The 21415-nt window shown below is 34.3% G+C and overlaps 1 protein-coding gene across 6 annotated transcripts in view; it reads left to right on the plus strand.

Moving 5' to 3' along the window:
* The window catches only part of ORC3 (origin recognition complex, subunit 3), a 49684-nt gene that overhangs the window by 12180 nt on the left and 16089 nt on the right, over window positions 1-21415 (plus strand). For 5 of the 6 annotated variants that reach the window (XM_004673677.2, XM_012723872.1, XM_004673678.2 and 2 more), the window contains 9 exons: window positions 155-259; window positions 1251-1402; window positions 2650-2783; window positions 5354-5513; window positions 6525-6638; window positions 8088-8221; window positions 8687-8750; window positions 10950-11066; window positions 12737-12816. In XM_004673677.2, coding sequence (XP_004673734.1) covers window positions 155-259; window positions 1251-1402; window positions 2650-2783; window positions 5354-5513; window positions 6525-6638; window positions 8088-8221; window positions 8687-8750; window positions 10950-11066; window positions 12737-12816 — 1060 coding nt within the window. The remainder of the gene's footprint in view (window positions 1-154; window positions 260-1250; window positions 1403-2649; window positions 2784-5353; window positions 5514-6524; window positions 6639-8087; window positions 8222-8686; window positions 8751-10949; window positions 11067-12736; window positions 12817-21415) is intronic. The other variant, XM_012723877.1, reaches the window with a different exon arrangement.

The raw sequence follows: 21415 nt of genomic DNA on the forward strand, positions 1-21415 counted from the left end.
TTAATGAAGATCTTTTCATTTATGAAGTATTTTTTTTTCACTTCTATTAATCATATTTTTAAAAAGTTTTACTAATTTACTTGCTGTGTTAAATAGCTTTTGCTTTGTTAAATTATTAATAAAAGTGATGTTATATTTATGTATTATTCCGTAGGTGTGAATGTAACAGATCATGATTTAACATTCAGAGGTCTCACAGAAGCCCTTCAGAATAATGTCACACCATATGTAGTCTCATTGCAAGCTAAAGATTGTCCAGGTAAATTATAAAGGTCATCATAACCTTTGTGAGGTATGAATCTCATCCCTTTCTTACCTTTCTTCTCCCCCTTCCCACTCCTCCCTTTTTCTCTTTGTCTCTTTATTTGTGGGAAGAGCACACACAACCTTTTTGACATGGTGAAGTTTTATACCTTACAAAGTAATCTTGACTCTTGTAGGACTCTACCACCTTTTGCTTTGCTTATTATGCCCCAACCCTGTCAAATCAGCTTCCTTACCAGTAATAACCTTAGTATTTTACAAGATGAACAGTTCATTAACCCTGTAAGATTTTAATTAATAGATGGTTTGACAGGACTGACAATTGAGGGCTAAGTAGCTCTTATTTTAACTTATCAGAGAGGTAAACTGTGTAGGTCTTAACATTAAAGCCTCAAATCACCATATTAACCTGCTTTGAAAGGCCACCATGGTAAAAAATGGTCCATTGGCAGAACTAATCCTTAGTATCAGTTCAGTCAGTCAAAGATGTGGACACTAATATAGTAAAATGTTTACATATATTGATAAATAAGGGCTTTATGTGCTTATTTTACTTTCATATTTATAAACTGATTGATCCATAGGTCATCTTTAAAAATGACTACAAGGCAGATTTGTAATCAAGGGAAAAAAAGGCTTTTATGTAGGCTTTTCATCTTTGGGGAGGCTTTTAAAATTCTTCATTGCTCAGTGTAGTTTAAATGCCTGTTATTCCTACTGTAACTTAAGTTTTTATGTGTACATTCTGGCTTAGATAACACTTACTGTAGACAATACACATAAGTGTTGCCCTACTGTTAGTCTGTGTAACGTAATTTAAATATTAATGAGGCTATTGTGGGTATTAATAATTAACATGTTAAATGTTAGCTATATTAGTATAAACAAACACATTCGACCCAAATAATGTAACATACTAATTAAGAAGCTTCAGGTGTTTAGACTTGTTTTAAGGGTAAATAAGGTTTATTTTTCATATTTGGCAGATATTAAACATTTTTTGCAAAAACTGGTCTCACAGTTGATGGGCTACTCTATAAATGTAACATCCGAAGAAGAGGGAAATGTTCAGCTCACCCAGAAAAAGCCACATTGTTCAATGGATTCACTTACCAGTTGGTATATGAGTACCACACAGGTAAATGTAAACTGACCTTTTTCTCCCAGGAAATTAGCGTATGGATGAAGAGGCTTGGAATCACATTAAACCTGGGCTTGTTTTGTTGTAGTAGTAATATGCTTAAGCAGATTATTAGTTTAGTAATAGCTACTTACTTTTTCTAAGGCTACTAGAATTTACAATTATACTTTTATTAGTATGTAACCTAATACTTTGTGTTTAATTTCTTACTAGGCCATTTAGTTTGTGGGAGAATGTCATGACAAAGGCAGCATTAGGAATTATTTCTCTGGCACATTCTATCTCTATAGCGATATCTCTATAGCGATAGCTATACCTCAAATGTGTTATCTTTTAGGCTACACAATATTTGCTTTTGTGTTGTAAAATCATGCTACTAGTCCCCATTACCAACTTAGTCTGATCAAAAATAATCAATTTTTTAAAAAAATCTGAGTTGTTTAGAATTCTTGGGGAATAAGTACTCTGTAAGAAAACTATGTTGAATAAACAATAAATTTTAAAAATGACAGTATCTGGTAAGAATTAATGACCTAGGTGATGCATGGGTAACTGCCATAGAGCCACAGTCTTAGTTTATGATATATAGTCAGTATAGGAAAAAAATACCATGGTGATATTTTCTGAGGTACATGTTGCTGAAGTCATCATAAGTGATGTTTCATTTCACTTCATATAGAGATTTAACTGGCTCTAATGCTTATGATAGTACCATAATCCATAGTTTCAGATTGTCTATAAATCAAACAGTAATAGCAATTTATGTCAGATATCATTAAAAAACTGGGGTTGGACCAACTTACATTTAAGATGATTTCAACTTGAAATTTTGTAGTAGTGGAGCAGCAACTAGTGTTATTTGTTATGCTTTTTAATTAAAAATTCTAGTTATCACCCAAAGCATAGCAAAACAGGACTTTCTACCAGCAGAAAAGCAATTTTATAGAAAATGTGTTGTTCCACTCATGCATTTCTTCTCATTTCCTCAGCAGAAAACATAAATATTTCATATGAGTTATAGATTATACTGAACTTTTTTCTTCCTGGTTATTATTCCTATGTCAGACACAGAAAGATTCTGTTAATAACCGTTGGAATTATTTTCTTTATTATTTGGGAGAAATAAAAAATAAAGCAATGTTTCTGTCAAATGTAAAGGGAACTATATCAACATGTAGTGTTACAACATTTATTTGAGTGATAAGACTTACTTTTAACTCATTCTTTCCACAATGGCTTAAAAGAAGACAGACCCAAAATTACCAAGGAAAAAGAGGACTACTTCTAGCCAGTGGCAGTTTCCTCCTGTTGTGCTTATCTTAAAGGATCTGGAAAGCTTTACCACAAAAGTACTCCAAGACTTCATAATAATCAGCAGGTAGATGGTATATCATCTGAATTTTGTGTAAACTTTTCTTTGTATTAAGAAAACAACTTAAAGGCCCTTCCTGGTGGCGCAGCGGGTTAAAGCACAGCACTGAGAATCTAAAGCTGCTTCACCATGAGTTCGATTCCCACCTGCCCCGGAGGCGACCACATGGTGTGGCAGACCTCTCCTGACCCGCCAGCTGCTTCCCTCAGCAGTGTACTTCGTCGATCTGCCTGTTCTGCTCCCCACTCTGTCTCTGGTGAAGCCTCTCACTGCCCCTGAGCCTCCGGCCTGTACCCCAGTTCTGTATGCACAAATAAATAAATCTTTAAAAAAAAAAAACTTAAAAAGCAACATTTTCAAAGAAAATGGATGACAAATCTTTATTTTAATACCAAGTAGATAGGAACCAACATGATTTCATTCCTTATACTTGAATGTTCATAGACCACCTATGAGATTTTCATATACTTTTTGCCCCAAGAATGAGAATTAAAAGATAAAGGTTAACCAATTTTTGTTAGCATAAGATAGTATGAAATGTAGTGTTTCTCACCACGGTTATCTGTATCTTGTTCATTAAATAGATAACTATTCTAGGTTGAGATATTTTTTTTTTTTTTTTTTAAAGATTTATTTATTTATTCATACAGAACTGGGGTACAGGCCAGAGGCTCAGGGGCGGTGAGAGGCTTCACCAGAGACAGAGTGGGGAGCAGAACAGGCAGAATGACGAAGTACACTGCTGAGGGAAGCAGCGGGCGGGCCAGGAGAGGTCTGGCTCGCCATGTGGACTCCTCCGGGGCAGGCGGCAGGCGGGAATCGAACTCATGCGGAAGTGGCTTCAGATTCTCAGTGCTGCGCTTTAACCCGCTGCGCCACCAGGGAGGGCCGAGATATTTTTGTTAGACCTGTTTTCTAGTGTGTTTTCATCCTTACAGACTCTGAGTTATAACTCTGCTGAGTAAGCGTGTTTCCTAAATAACATTATATGTGTATGTGCTTGTATACATACACTCACACACACATACACACCCACACACATATATATATACAGCACATTATAGGTAATAATTGCAGTGAGAGACTACTTTCATGATTTCATTGGGTTTTTATAAAAAGATTTATTCATTTATGTATATAAGAACTGGGGCACAGGCCAGAGGTATGGGGTGGGGTGAGGATTCACCAGAGACAGAGTGGGGAGCAGTACAGATGGATAGACTGAAATACAATGCTGAGGGGAGCAGCTGGTGGGACAGGAGAGGCCTGCCACACCATGTGGGCTAGCTCACTTGCCAGGGATCAAACTCATGCTGTGGTGGCTGTGGATAGCTTTACAGTGTTGTGCTTTAACCTCTTGTGCCACCAGCGAGGGTCCTCATTGAATTTTTAAAGCTATCCTGAATTTAAAGCTATTTGAGTTGGGCTAACTAATCCTAATGTAAAATCTAGTCAGATGCATTTCCCACGGTACATTTTGAAGGGTATAATTTATTTTGTCTTCATTTTTATGTTAATTTCCTTAATAGTTTTGGCTACATTTGTTTAAAAGTTATATTGTGTTATACTTTATTAATGATTCCTATTTTGATGAGTACCCTTATTTTCTCATTGATACTAGGATTTCTAGATACAAAGACAGTGCTAACACTTTATATACAGCTTTCATGCTGGAAAAAATGCACGTGCAAAATAGTGACAGCAAAACAATACTTTTTTGAAATTCAGGCTTTTGACTTTAATATTCAAAAGTGTTGAAGAAGGTGGGCCCTCCCTGATGACACAGTGGGTTAAAGCACAGCACTATGAAGGAATCCTCAGCCATTACAGCACGAGTTCCATCCCCAGTCAGGGAGGTGACCTACATGGCGTGGCAGACCTTTCCTGACCTGCCACTACTCCCCTCAGTATGTATTTCAGTCGATTTGCCTATTCCGCTTCCCTTTGTCTCTGGTGAACCCTCCTTTCCTCCTTCCTTCCCCCCCGCCCAGCTCTTGCCTGAACGTACCCCAGTTCTTGTATGCAAAATAAATCAATCTTAAAAATAAAAAAAAGGGTCTTCCTGATGGTGCAGAGGTTAAACTCTCAGCACTATCAAGCTATTGCCAGCCACTGCAGCATGAGTTTGACCCCTGGCCAGGAAGCTAAGCCAAATGGCACAGCAGACCTCTTCTGACCTGCCCGCTGCTCCCCTCAGCAGTGTGTTTCAGTAGATCTGCCTGTTCTGCTTCAGTCTGTCTCTGGTGAATCCTCTTACCACCTACACTCCAGGTCATGTGTGCATAAATAAGTAAATAACACCTTAAAAAGTAAATTATAGAAGAATATCTTAGGACAGTAACAGAGTCCAGACACTTTATTTATTGAGTTCAGAGCCAGAAGATCAAGGAAGTAACTATATGTGTCTTAACAGTACTTAAGCAAATGAGTAACCTGGAAAATTTTAGTATTTAGAACATTTGTTGGCACTGCCTATTGAAAGAGACGTTGAAATGAAGGTTATTTAATTTGAAATATGATGTACGAGATACAGTTCCTAAAGACATTCCATTTTCGTATCTTCCTTTGAAAACCAGTCAACATCTACATGAATTTCCACTGATACTCATTTTTGGAATCGCCACATCTCCTATTGTCATCCATCGGTTGCTTCCTCATGCAGTATCATCTCTATTGTGTATTGAACTATTCCAGTCTTTGTCTTGCAAGGAGCACCTGACTACAGTACTTGATAAGGTAAAAAGAAAACATTTTATTAGTGAAATAGAATGAAAGGAAACTGCCAAAAACAGATTGTAAAAATAATGACAGTAGTAAATTTCTGTCTCATAGTATATCAGTTTCATCAATTTATGTTTAAAGGTTTTTATAGAAGTATAGTATTTTCTCTTCAGATAAAATACAAGCTTTATGAAAAGAATAATATCTAACTACCAATTTTATAATATTTTTCATTATTCAATAAAAAACTATAAATTTTCAAAAATAAGCCTTTCCAGAATTGGCTTCCTAATAACAGCATTAGTGTTTTGAATCTTACAATTCATATTCTTTTCTGTCATGCTGCTCTTAACAAAAAATAGGTTTATCACTTTCTCAGGCCTTATCTCTTTCTATATAAACAAAAAATATTCTTTGGTTTTGATATTCCACAAATTGTTGCTAGACTTAGTTCTTCTTGTGTGAGGTAAACTAATGACAGCTGTTCATTTATTTTTTTAATCCCTTCTACATTTTTTCCCCCTATAAATGTGGTAACATCATTTTACTAATATTTTTGGGGAAATTTTCCAGTTTGGTATTTAAAATCCTTGGTTATAGTTAAATTCAGTTGGCTTTAAAAAAAAAAAAAGTTGTAAAATATTCATTCTAGACCACAGAAAATTAACCAACCATTACAAATTCAGCTGGATAGATATTTGTAGCTTTGGGTTTCTTATTCTATAGTACACAAAGTGTTACTATTTATTAATGTGCATCAATAGAGGTGGAACTAAATCTTATTTGATAATAAGAATTACCAAAGCCTGTAGGAGGGGAAAAAAATGATTATATAGTCAATAAGCAGTATTTTTTTAAATTAAGAATTATGGAAGGATGTTGAACATCTGTAAATATTCTAAACTAGTAGCTATTATAACTTTCTTAGTTACTGTGCAATAGTACCATTCTTTGCCTTTATTTGTACTTGAATCTCAGAAGAGTAAAAACTTATAACTAGTGTGTCCTGCCTTTTATCTCTTCTAGCTGCTTCTTACAACTCAGTTTCCCTTTAAACTAAGTGAGAAAGTATTACAGATTCTGACCAACATTTTTTTGTATCATGATTTCTCAATTCAGAACTTTATAAAAGGACTTCAGGTAAGATTATACTTAATGGATTAAAAATTGACAAGCTGATTCTAAATTAGCATGTTATTCTTAACTGGCTACTTAGTATTCAGATGTTAAATATTTTTGGCTTTGCCACACATTATGCTACATGTGGTCTCTGTTGAATGTTATTTTTCTAAATAACCCTTTAAATGTGAAAAACATTCCCTAGGCCATCTAAAAATATATTTATTTTTATAACATTGACAATGGGTATCTACTAGGGTTTGAATTACTAGAAGAAAATCAGTGAACTTTGCTTCGTAACTTCTGTTGTATCAAAAAAATGGACCTCATTCTCCACTGTTTAAAGTTAACATTATTTCATTGTGTTAACAACTGTCTAAACTACCATGGCAAAATCTAATCATTGTGAGCACATTCCAGTTGTCAAGTTCATTAAAACCTACCTTTTAGTGATCTTCAGCTCAAAAGGTCATTAATATGATAATACCTCATGTTATTGGAGGGCCATCTTGGCAGTAGCTCTAGACTTAACCCCTAGGCCACCAGGGAAACCCAAATATGTCTTTTCTATTTTTTTTTAAGTTATACTTTTATTTATTTGTGCATAGAAGAATTACACTCTAGGCCAGAGGTGTTGTGGGAGGGTGGTGAGAGGATTCACCAAGAAGGAGTAGGAACAGATCATGTAGATCAACTGAAATATATGGCTCAAGGGAGCAGCAGGTAAGACACGAGAGGTCTGCTCTGGCATATGGGTCAGTTCCCTGGCCGGGATCAAACTCAGTGTGCAAGTGGTTTTGCTTGACACTGCTGAGACTTTAACCCTTGCGCCACTTTTAAAAACAAGTATTTTTAGGGCCCTCTCTTAAAAGCTGCTTAGATTTAAGTTTTTTAACAATCTTGTATCTTACAAATGATGTTTACATCTGGAAAGCCATTCCTACTTCTCTTGTGAACACACTGTAGGGACAACAACATTTTGGTTACTAGAATATTTATATCTGCCAGATTCTGTACCATGTTTTGCTCTGTGAAATGAAACTGAATCATAAAACATAAATATTTATTTTTTTTATCAGTTAGGCAAAACTTCAACTATTGTATAGCAATTTAATTTATTTAGCAGACTAGTATTTATACAGAGCTTTTTATAAGTAGTTGTATCTAGTAAACTCTTAGGTTATACCCCAGATCCATCCCTACTACATTTACAGTTATTTTAAGTGAGTTCCATTTGCACATAATATATGCGTTTATATTAGTTTCTTTTAGTTGCCTTGCAATTGTAATTTTCTGACCTTGAAAACAATTGGAACTTTAAAATATTAAAGGTACATAGCCATTTATGCATTTGTTTGCAATATTATACATTATTAAATATATTAGTGTCATAAATACATGTTGTTAAAACCCTAGGATAAATATCGGGCAGATTATAAGAAATAAATTTAATCTTTGTATATCTTTCAGCTTTCTCTATTAGAGCATTTCTATTCTGAGCCTCTTAGTGTTCTGTGCTGTAATGTTGTAGAAGCCAAAAGAAGAGTAAGTTTTTTATCAGATAACCAGTGTGAAAATATCCGACGTCTTGCATCCTTTAGAAGGTAAAAAAACAAGTGCATGTATAACATACATGTGTCAAAATAAGGGGTTTTAGAGTTCAGTTATTTCTGAAATAGAAAAGGATAATTTTTTATTTTGTTTAGAGCAAAATAAATTCCATCTTTTTTAATTGTGAGATTTTACTGGATTTGAAAATTTAATATAAAGAAAATGTTTTTAGAAGGAGACATAATTTGTAGGTTATTGAAGGTTTTTTAATAAATAATATTTACTATTTATGGAGTTTATGATTAGACTGGAGTTTATGATTAGACCTCTATTATTATGAAATGCAGCTGATATGGGAAGTTAAAAATTACTTTTAAACGATCACTTTCATGTTGAATTTATTGTTATAGGAAAAGAATATGACCACCAGTCTAGGTAAATCCTTTTCCCCTCTATGCTATTCAAATATTTGTAATGTTTAATTTTTCTTTTTGTATATGGGATGGTAAACACTTTAGGCATGTGGAAAAGCAAGGTTCAGAAAAGCAAGTTGCACTACTGACCAATGAGATATTTTTGAAGGTAAGAATGTGAATGTACTCGTTTTATTGTTTTCACCGTCTTCATGAGAAATAGGCACATAGCACTTAATTTTATAAAGCATATCTGTACATCCTAACATGCGTTGCATAATGACGTACTGGGTCTTGATCACTAGAGATGATTAAAAATGATAAAAAAAAAAAAACTAGTTCTAAAAGAAGACTTTTTAACATTAAGACAAAGACATTAACAGTAGGTTTCTCTGTGGTCTCTTATGAAGACACTTCTAGATCGCAGCTGTCTTTTCACATAACAGTTTGGAATCTATAGTCAATCTCACTTTAATGTTCTTTTAACGACTGTCATACATGAAAGCACGTAGAAGCCAGGCGACTTAGAGACCTACTCTAATGTGGGTATTGATTTGATTTGCAAGAATTTGTTACTGATAATTGATAATATGCCAGGAAAGAAGTAATGAGCTTAAAAAGTTCACCATACAACACAAGGAATATGAAATGAAGGTGTTTTTCTTTTCTTGAATAAATAATACTTGGACATGCATAGTCCAAAAGGTAAAAGTAGTGAAAAGACTCCGACCTCACCTCCAGTTAACCCATTTCCCTTTCTGGATACAGCTAGTATTGTTAGAGATATTCTCCACATATACAAGTCAGTTGTTTTTATACTTATATGAATATATGTACGTCTGTATATAGTTTTCTCCCCATCTTACAGAGGTATGCATTGTTTGTTTTGTATTTAATCTCAGAAATCATTCTATATCAAACTACAGAGTGCCATAGTATTCTATTGATGATACGTCCTCTTATTTAGCATTTTTAATGCATAATGGTATACTTATTTTATACTCCTCATGCCTTTTGTTTTAGAAAAAAGTTGTTAGAAAGTTAAAATTCATTGCTAGTGCTAAGTGGCACTAAGTGTGAGTTTTGTCTGTATATACTGTTTTCAGAGTTTGAATGAAAGAATGTTAGTTCCTAGAGGGCATGTGTTTTGTGTAGTGCCAAATAGCAATTTACCTAACTTGTAAATTCTCAAAAAAAAAAAGGTGATTTTCATTAAACATTATTTCTAATGCAAAAAATGTACTCTGGGCCATACTATAAAATCACTTTTAGGTTGGGTTTAATAATAATGTAATAGCCTCTTAACCTTTTTAGAATAGTCTAGGAAATCCTTTTATTCTAATGCAGGTTATTTCAGTTGGGGGGGAAATGTAAGAACCAGTGGAAATGGATGTATGCATGTTTACTGAGTCTTTTACGATTACACACATTAGTTCTCTGCTGAGCCAACTGCATTTCCTGCTAAAACATCCTTTCAAAAGTGTATATTTCAAAAGCTAGAAATAGATTTTTAGAGTACCTTTAACCATTGAGGTAGCAGTGGGAAAGAATGTTTAGGCTGGTGTATTAGAAAAATAGCCTGTCAATTATGTCTGCTTCAGAGACTATCTGTATATTTTCTAAGCATTTATTTATACTGTGCTTGTTCTTATCAACCATATTACTATCTTTGCTATATTCAGCATTGCATATTTTGTTATTTAAAGAGATATTTTCTGGAAATTTACATAATGATAATTGTGAAAGAACCCAAAGATCATACTCTTAACCTGAAAAAGCTACCTGCTAGCTACTTGTAAATTCAAAGGACATAAGATGGCTATGAAGAAAAATTAATGTATATGTTGATATCTTCTGGTTAGAATGAAAGTATCTTTTACATTTTAATTTTATTATAATGGTTTTTATCTTTGCAGTTTAGTAAAAATACAGAATAATATTATGTGTATTTTACTATAGTATTGTTAGTGAGCTCTGTGTGGATCTCCACACCATTTTGATGTGAAGTATTGAATAATGAGTTCTTTTCACTGAGGCACACACCAGGACTGGCACAGGCAGAAGTCCAATACAATGTTTTGCACACTTGCAGGTTAGGATTCTATATTACAGTGGTAATGCTGTTGATAGGGTGTGAAGATAACAGTAATTCTGGTGTGTTGACAGTATCTCCAGACTTGATAGACCTAAGTCAAAAATGCCAGACTTTATTCTGAATATTTCGTGCAATTACATTTACTCAATTTGAGGTTTCTGATTGATAATTGTAAATGTTTTTTTTCAGATTTTCAGAAACTATATATATCATTGAAGTGAATTTATTTTAACCACTCATTTACATGTTTTTAATACATTCTATGATTTTTAGGAGGAAATACAATTATTATTAGAAAACCTGCATGTTTACCATACAAATTACTTCCTCATCTTGAGATGTCTTCATAAGTTCACCTCTTCTCTTCCCAAGTATCCATTGGGTCGACAGGTAACCAAAATTACCTCATTTGGAGTCTGTGAAGTAGGAATATTAGTAATTTCTGTAGCATTAAGTAATATTTTGAAATGGATCCAAAATTACATTGAAAGCACAAACTAATTTCAGTTGTGCATATAATTAGTGACTGAAACAGTATTTTTTGTTCTGATACCTACAACTAGAAATAACCACATGAATTCTAGTAGAATTGCTTCTAAAATGTATTTGCATTAAGGCTTTTTCACTTTCTTTTACACCTTTTTGTCCCATATAATGAGAGAGCTAGTTCTCTTTTACCTTGGGGAAATGGGGAAGAGAAGTTACTTGAGAATGCTTAATGACTGACCTTGTATCACACTGAGTGCAAGGGAAGCAACACTTCTTGCAAAATTATACTCCCTTGGCCTTTGCATAATACCAGCTGTAGAGTAGATGTTAAAAGAATGCTGTATTCCTAACTCTGCATTCTTAACTCAGAGGCTTAGAGAACATATATAATTAATGCTAGAATGAATTGTTTATGAAGTGATTTCTGTAAGTAAATCTTCTTTTTAATCACATGATCGTTTTCTTATTGAAAAGTTACCAGTGATATCAGCTAATCCCAATAAAGTCTCATGTAATGGGTCTTTTTATAAAGCCTGATCCATTTAACATATGCAAGTCTATTGTTATTTAAAGGAAATGGTTGTTTTTATTTTATTTACTTAGGTTTATATGTGTGTGTATGTATTTTTATATCGGTTTTCATTTTTGGATGAACACTGCTTCATACAAAGCATTGCATGTTTTTTCCTCTCAGGTGTAGTCCCCGTAAAATTACTACCACCAAGTCACCTGTGCACCATCACCATAATCCCTTGTACTCTGCCCTCCTGTTTTGGATCCCTTTCCTTCCTTCTCCCCTGCAGAATGTCTCTGATATATAATTGCCTATTAATTTTGTTTTTTTTTGTTATATATTTTTTCCTGATTCTTTGGTTCCCCTATATTCTTCCTAAAAATGAAACCATCCTATATTTTTCTTTCTCTTTCTGGCATATTTCACTGAGTATAATCACTTCCAGCTTCATCTGTGTTGCCGCAAATGGCATGTGTTTATTTTTTGATTGCTGAGTAATATTCCATCACATCTATTACACAACATCTTGATCCATTTATAAATTATTGGGCATTTGGATTGTTTACATATCTAACCTATTGGAAATAGTGCTGCAGTAAACATAGGGGTTCAGGTATCCTTTTGAATTAATGTTTTTGTATCCTTTGGGTAGATTCCTAGGAGTGGAATTGCTGGGTCATATAGTAGCTCCATTTTTAATACTTTGAGGAACCGCCACATGTCTTCCCATAGTGGTTGGGCCAGTTTGCATTCCCACCAGCAAAGTAGGAGAGTTCCTTTTTCTCCACATACTCGCCAACATTTATTGTTTCCTGTTTTTTTTTTTTTTAATATGTACCATTCTCAATGGTTAAGGTGGTGTATCACTGTGGTCTTGATTTACATTTCCTTGATTATAAGTAATGCTGAGCATTTTTTCATATAACTTGGCCATTTGCATGTTTAAAGACATTTTTTTATGACAATTTTTCTTGTATTGATCATTGATAATTTTGCCAAGCTAATAGTGTGCAAACAGTGTGTCACTCTTCCTCATGAATGTGCGGTTCACTTACAGATCAGAGAGCTGTACTGCATGTGTTTAGAAAAGAACATATGGGATTCAGAGGAGTACGCTTCAGCCTTGCAACTACTGAGGTAGGGTTTTTTTTTTCCTTTTTTCTACTTTAAAGCTGACATTAAAACCTCCCTTTAAAATTCTGACTTTCATGGGGTTTCAGAATTAGCCATGTTTTGTCTAATATTTATATATAACTTGAAATTTATGTTGTGGCCTATGGTGTCTTTAATGTAGCACCATCTCTTTTTACTGGTCCTTTGCTTTTGAAACTTGTGATTGTAAAAGTCTAGTGATAGTTTTGTCTCATATCTACACTATATGAAGAGAACTTGGGCATAGATAATTTTAATCCAGCCAGCTTCACATTATGTTAAGGGAAGGTATCAGTAGTACTATGGCCCCAACCTTTTTGAGAAGGGCAAAAAAATCTATTTTACAACACTGTTGGATGAAATGTATCCTGCACCTTGATGAAGAGCAACCATGAAAAAGCAGTTGCTTTGATGCCTTGCCAAACCTGAATTTGTTCTGTTCATACTGTCATTTGATAATTAATACATAAATTATTTATTTGGTATTATATAATAACTATCATAGTATTATACAAAATAACAAGTGTTACTTTTCATCTCTGACAAATTTACTTTTAAGGTTATAATCATTAATATTCCTTGCCTAATTATACATCTGATGACTTTGTAGTCTTCCTATAAAAGTAATGACTGTTTAGATAGTGAGAAAAGGAAAGTCAAATGTGAGCTAAGTTTCTGCATAGTCTTCTAATTTTCCTTGGTGGATGTAAATACTTATATGAGACTGTCATAAAGAATCTGAGAAATGAATATTTAAGTCTTGATTTCCCCTGTGCCCACAGGAACAGAACAGATGGGCGCAGTAGGAGAAAAATTCACATTGAAGGCAATTTTAGTCCACAGACTTAGTAATACAAATGTTAGTGATCTGCAGGTGCAGCTTAAGATACGAAATTAATTTCATGCTATCTGGAAAAATAACTCTCCATGGTACTAGTTGCCACTGAAGAGATGTCTTTTATTATATATTAAAAAAAAAAAAAAAGAGATCCCTGTATATTTATATACTTAATTCACCTTGAATATTTCTGAGATATCTTTAGCTTTTTATTCCATTTAATATGTCTTAAGCACCCAGTGGATTTTTGCTAGGTTTCCTCTTTTAACCTTTATGACTAGTTGTTGTCTTCCTTCTCTACTTGGGTATTCCCAAATTCCTTTGTCAGGAATGCATTTGTCCTTTTTTTCCACATCTTTTTGACACTGGTGTTCTTGGGTTATTAAGGTAGGGTAAAGAAACAAGCAGCAGTAGTAATGGCGATAGTACTCACTGTTATTTATAAAGGCCTCCTCCTTGCTAAGTACTGTCTTAGGCACTTGCAGTACATTTTAGTCAAATTCTCAGGTGCGCCTTGTGGTGGGTACTGTGACCTACCTTTATAGCCCAGCATACTGAAGAACAAGTCAGGTTGAAATAATTTATCTGAGATAGCTTAGCTACTGATGGAACCTGTGTCTAACCCAGGTTTGACTTAAGATCTTTTGTACTTCTCATTATTCTTTACTAAGATCCAAAATAAAGATTAGGGAATCTGAGTAAAACAGCAATAAAAAGAAAATGAAGTTTTAGTCATTTTGCTAGCTTGAGATTAGAAACAGGAATGTGAAGAGCACCGAGGATCAAATATAGCAGCTGTAGCGAAGAGGGGCTAGAGTTGGGCCACTCCAGACCAGAATTTTTTTCCCCTTTATGTAAGTTAGATGTGGAAAACAAGTCAGGATCACTTTTTGGTGTAGAGATTCTTATTATAAGTGATTTGAACTTAGGGGAGTAGAAATTTCATTATCTGTTTTCAAATAGTTGAAGTCATAAGAGAAAATAAAATAATCACCAAATGTTACTTTGGAAAGAAAAACTAAAACTATAAGAGACATAGTATGATATTATTTCCAACTGGAATTCCTTTGTTAAGAAGCTGCCTAAAAGAAGTATTTCTTTTGGAAAATACATGTTATCTGGAAACAGACAATAACAATAGATCTACTTGATTAGGTATTTTGTGACCATTATAAAAGGTATTTAGTTCCTAAAATTTATCCAGAACGACAACAGACCCTGAATAATCAAAACAACCTTGAGAAAGAACAAGCTGGAGACATGCTTCCTGATTTCAAACTGTATTACAAAACCTATTGAAAACAGTATGGCATTGGCATAAAGAAAAGACAAATGAATGAAGTAGAATAGACAACCAAGAAATAAATCCTTGCATATATGATCATTTTATGATAGAGGAACATGGAATACACAATGGGGAAAAACATTCTTATCAATAAATGGCACTGGGAAAACTGGACAGCAACATGCAAAAGAGTGGATCTGGATCACCATCCACCGTCTTACACTATTCACAAAAATCAACTCACAATTAATTAGAAATGAGCATAGACTTGAAACTTTAGAACTCTTAGGAAAAAACATGGGCAGTTAGCTCTTTGACATTGGTATTAGTGGCAAGTTTTTGATTTAACATTAAAAGCAAATGCAACAAAAGCAGAAATAAACAATGGAACTATGTCAACCTAAAAGCTTTTCTACAGCAAGAGGAAATGTCAACAAAATGAAAAGACAACCTATAGATTGGGAAAAATAATTTACAAATAATGTATCTGATAAGGGCTAATAACCAAAATATGAAAAGAACACACACAACTCAGTGGAAAGGAAAAAAAAAACCTGATTGAAAAATTAAAGGGTCTGAACATTTTTTCAAAGATGACAGACACCTAGGTAGCCAACAGGTACATTTCTGGTGTTTGCCATCAATTATCAGTAAATGCAAGTCCCTCACAGCATTAGAATAGTTATTATTAAGATGATAAGAAATAAGTGTTGATGAAGATGTGTAAAAAAGGAACCCATGTACACAGATTGTAGTACCAGAGGTGGAGGTGGAAGAGGGAGGTTGGTCAAAAGTGGGTGAAAGATAATCAAAATGTATAGGCTTCCAATTATGAAATAAATAAGTCATGTTATTTAATGATGGCATGGTGATATATATTAATACTATATTTATGTTTGAAAGCTGTTAACCAGGATCTTCAAAGTTCTCATTACAAGAGAAACAATACGTGTGATGATGGGTCTTCACTAGACTCAGAGTGGTGGTCATTTTGCAGTACAAACATACTTTGAGTCATGTTTTACGTCAGAAACCAATGTAATGTTAGGTGTCAATAATAAAAGTTTTTACAAGGAATTTGTAATCATGTGGAAGGATATTATCATATCTAAAGTAGAAAAACACTCACAGAAGTCTGTATCACAGTAACTGTTAAAATATATACTGCAGTCATGTGCATGGTGAGTATGAAAGTATGCCTTTAAAAAATATCATAATTTGGGGCCTCCTTGGTGGCACAAGAGGTTAATGGGAGCACTATGAAGCTATCTGCAGCCATAGCAGCGTGATTTCAAACTAGATCCTGGCCAGAGAGTGGACCCACATGGTACAGCAGACTTCTGTCTCTCCCACTGCTCCCTTTAGCAGTGCACTTCAGTAGATCTGCCTGTTCTGTTCCCCATTCTGTCTCTGGTGAATCTTCCCACCCCCTACCTCTGGCCTGTACCCCAGTTCTTATATGCATAAATAAATAAATCTTTAAAAATATATATATCATAATTTAACATTAGTGCAGTGGTTCTACATACTGTCCACAACCTTTGCTATCTCTGTCAACTCTTGGAACATGAAGAGATGCTAACCCCTCAGTGAGCTATGTGAATATCCTGGTCAATTGTGAAAGACAATAAGAAGAAAAATTTACCTCTCCATTGGAAGTTTCTACATTATATTTTTAAACTTTGCTTCAATGATAAGGTTTTTAAGGTTGATAAAAGACATAGAGTCCTTGACTTACAAGATTATGATGCTGGACCTAAGGATACAGCACTCTTAACGTCAGTTTCAGTGGATCTCTTTAGCAGTGTTTCTTGAATTAGCAATAGTGGAAAGTGTGCCCCATTTAGGGAAGTTTACTTTTCCCCCGACTCTGTTAGTTGAGAATTACTCATCTAGAGTTATCACATTTTTACCAATTACAAGGAAACCGAAGCCAGAAACATTGAGTGACTTCTGTAATTGACAGAGCTGGAATTTAAATCTGAATTTTCAAAGCCAGTGCATTTTTCAATTCTATTCCAATTATTTGAGAGGTAGTAAAAATGAAAGTTATGTGAGTTTGTGGTCAGTAGTCCATGTTCAGAATGTACTGCAGATTTTAAAATGAGCCAGCCAAGCAAGCATCTATCCCATACTAGGCATCTTGGCATAAGTTACAGACATATAAATGAAAGGAACTATAGTGTCTTTTCTGCCTGTCTTAAGTGAAACCTTATGAGCTAGCTTGCTACAGAAACCTTTATAAATTGAAGCTGATTTATAGCTAAAGAAATTTAGATTAGGGTGAAAGGAATTATTTTAATTTTTGAGTAATGTTTTTTGAGTTAATAAGTGAGGTCTGCTTAGCTTTCATTGAGTTAAAAATAAAGCAAAAAAAAAAAAAATTAGTCCCAGTTAAAATATGTTCATTTCAGTTTAGGGCTTTGGGATCTAAAAAGTACATTGTTTCCTGACTTTGCAGATGTTTTTTAAATAGCTAAGAAAAATGACAACTCCATCTGTTAGATACTTTCTAAATAGCAATCATCTATTTTGTTGATCTAGACTTATCCATGCAGAAACTGTTTGGGAATGCACCATTAAAATGTAATTTCTCAATGAACAAGGTTTCTCAGGTTGTGAATACTGAATTTGTATCACAACATATTCTCCACAGTTGTCTTTAAACTTCTGGTATAATCATACAAACAGGAAAATTTTTGTATTTCATTTTAAAGCATAAGATCTTGAGCATAAAGTAATGGTTTTCAAGGTTTAGTGAGCATAGAAATTAGTTGAAATATATTAAAGATGTTGATTTCTGCCCTCTTACCAAAGAGTCTGACTTTTGGGAACATGTGTGTTGGTTAGTAAGAATCTTCATTTAAGCACAATTAAATAGTCCTGGGACCACATTTTGAGAAACACTGTTCTCTAAAATAAGGGTTTTTTAAAAAAAATGAGGGAAAATGTGAAGCCATGAAAGGAAAAGTCTTTGTGTAGAAGCTAAATGATTTTATTTATCTATTGTTTTCACTTGAATAGAGTACAGTCTTCAGAATGTCAGGGAAAGCATGATGCTTATTTGAGGAGGTATGGAGTAGAGTTTTTTTTTTCTGTATTTGCAGGTTATTTTTTTTACTTTGCATTATTGTTTTTAAAGATTTATTTATGCATACAGGAGCGGGGTTGTAGGGGTGCAGGAGATGAGAGGATTTATCAGAGACAGCAGGGAGCAGAACAGACAGATTGAAATGTATTGTTGAGGGGAGCAGCAGGTGAGACAGGAGAGGTCTTCACGATGTGGGTTGTTAGCTCTCTGGCTAGGAGTAGAACTTGTGCTGCAGTGGCTGCCAATAGCTTCTTAGTGCTGAGACTTATCCCTTTACTCCACAAGAAGGCCCAATTTGCGTTATTTTTTATGTGATTTTGGGATATAGGTCACACTCCTTTAGATGTGTGTTACTGCCAAAGCACTCATAATCATCTACCTTAGTCCATTAGCTCCTTTTCCTCTTTGTTTCCTAGCTCTCCTTTCCTCCTCTGGTAGCATCAGTTCTATATCAGTCAATGTTTGGGCTTTATTTTTGTTCGGTTTTGTCTGACCATTTGTTTTATTTCTATTTTAGGCTTTACTTTGGGGTTGGTTTTGTCTTGACCATTTCACATATGAGTGAAATCATATTTCAGCTGCCTTTTTCTTTCTGACTTACTTCATTTAACATAATCCCTTCCCAATTCCATCTAATTTTGCCAAATGATAAGATTTCATCTTTTTATATAGTTGAGTAGTATTCTGTAATAAATATAGATACAGATCTTAACCCACTTGTCTGTCCTTGGGCACTTAAGCCAAAATTCTATAGCTTGGCTTTTACATATAGTGCTGCATTGAACATAGGTATATGTATATTCCTTTGAATTAGTGTTTTTGCTTTCTTTCAGAGAATATAGAATGGAATAGCTGGATCATATAGTAGATCTGTTTTGAGAAACCTCCATATTATTTCCATAGAGACTGGACCAGTCTGTTTCCCAACAGTAGTGTACGAAAGTACCCCCTGGATCTGGAAGACTTTAGGCATTTGATCTCAAATTGGTTCCAAAACTTAATGGGTTACTTTACTAACTTAATAGTGGGAAATGGTTTTTAACTCAATGAAAAATTTAAAAATTTTTAAGTTTTTCTTTATTAGATATTTAGTGTCTACCTACTACATTTCTCTTCTAAGAAAAGTAAACAGTTATCTAAGAAATAGTTTTAGAAACAGAAATAACTGATCAAACTTTGATACCCTTTTTTTCTTATGAATTCCAAGGTTATACTTTTTTTTTTTTTTTAAAGATTTATTTATTTGTGTATACAGAACTGGGGTTCAGGCCAGAGGCTCAGGGGTGGTGAGAGGCTTCAGAGACAGAGTGGGGAGCAGATCAGGCAGATCAACGAAGTACACTGCTGAGGGGAGCAGTGGGCGGGTCAGGAGAGGTCTGCCACGCCATGCGGTCACCTCCGGGGCAGGCGGGAATCGAACTCATGCGGAAGTGGCTTTAGATTCTCAGTGCTGTGCTTTAACCCGCTGCGCCACCAGGGAGGGCCCAAGGTTATACTTTTATAGTACATCAATGTGAGTATATTTTACCTTACTAAAGCTGTTTATAACCATATGACAAAATGAAATACTCATTTTGACAAAAAAAAGAGCATGGTGTTCCACAAATCATCCCATGTCTCCCAGTTGCTCCCCCACATGAACTCATTTGAAAACAGAAACTATACTAAGTCCTGTGGCCAGGGACTTCTGTAACACTGCGTGACTATTACTTGTTCATATTTTAAAAGATTTTGTTAGAAATGCAGAGTCACTGATATGGTGACAGTTCTTCATAATAAACTTCAGTTCTTCCCTACCCTGAACTTTGACCTAAGTGAGAGATTAGGGTGGATAAATAGGCAGGTAAACACAATAAAAAGTGCTGTGGTAGGTATAGTTAGGAAGCTAAGGAAGTAACAGATAAAGCAATTGACCTCTGTTTGTGAGGTGAGGCAGTTTCTCAGAGGGATCTAATACAAAATATCAAAGTTTCAGAATATTTACATTTTGGGGTTTAATTTCATTTCTTATGATCATATATGGTCAGTTTGTTGTGTTGTTTTTGAAGTGTGTGATTTTTTTAATAGGCTTTTTTAAATTTTCAGGATTTTTTAAATACTTTTCAAAGCTGCTTTATGGTAATGTCTGTTTATAACTTGAAAACTCATTATTCAGGAGATCTTTGCATCAGCCATGGATTGGTCAGTTTCTCCTGCATTCAATCAGATGTTTCTATAATCAGTACTTAACCAGAAATTACTGGCTTTCTGCATGATGAAGCAGAACACTCCATTGCCCTGCAGTATGATTGCTTTTAATGATTTCTGCCCTAGCTAAGAAAACATTTTTTTTAAACAACAACCTATAAAGTTTTTAATGCATTAAATATCACAGCCTTTTTTGATCCATTTACTCAACAGTGATATAATCACCTAATCAAGTTATAAAGAAAAATAGCTATTTTTTTTTTTAGCATTACTGTGACCTATCTATCTTAGATATAATTTTTTTCTTTAGTAGTATGGTGGCTTTCAAACTTTGTAATTCTATTTTCATTTCAATTTCACTTTCTTTTAAAATGACAGTTTGTCACTGTCTGCAAGTTTTCTCTCATTCACTACTTTGATCAAGGTTACCAGTGATCTCCATGGCCCTACAGTTTTCACTCTTTACTAGTTTAATTGATTATCAACTTTTAACACAATAAATCACTCCTTTCTCAATGACCCAGATTTTCAGTTTTTCTCCTACCTCAGTGCCTCCTTCTCAGCCTTTGGTGACTTCTCTTCACCCTGACCCCCTGAGCTTAGTAGAAAGCCCACACTTTTCTCCTGAGTGCCACAGTGTGGTAGCACACCTTCTGTTACTTAATTTTGAAATCCTATTGTCCACTGTGAGTAATTTGTTTACTAGTTTTTTTGCCCAGGCACAGATGTATTAAGTTATACCATAAATGGTGTTCCACAGCTTTTTTTTTTTATTTGTTTGGTTTTTATTATGGTAGTTGTTTTGCATCTGATTGTCTGCCATGAACTGTTTGCTTCAGATATATTACAGCATGGTCAGTAACAGAACGGAGGCCAAGCCAGGTTAGATTTAAATCCTGGCTTTGCCAATTACCAGATGTAGTGTTCTGAACATATTAAGTTTTCTGTGTTTCTCTTTCCTCATCTGTTAACATGGAAGCAATGTAGTACCTACATCTCTCAGTGGTGTGAAGATCAAATGATAACTGTTACAAGTATGTGTATGTGTAATTGTTAGTTGTCATCATTAATATTACCTTGTTGTTTATCAATCGTATAATATAGCCCATTTTTTGAAAGGTTAACATTTAATCATTCCCTTGTTTGATATTTATTTAGAATGTTTCTAATTCTCTATTAACAG

The sequence above is a fragment of the Condylura cristata genome, unplaced genomic scaffold, assembly GCF_000260355.1.
Source record: "Condylura cristata isolate star-nosed mole 26May11 unplaced genomic scaffold, ConCri1.0 scaffold00001, whole genome shotgun sequence".
In the NCBI taxonomy this organism is placed as follows: Eukaryota; Metazoa; Chordata; class Mammalia; order Eulipotyphla; family Talpidae; genus Condylura; species Condylura cristata.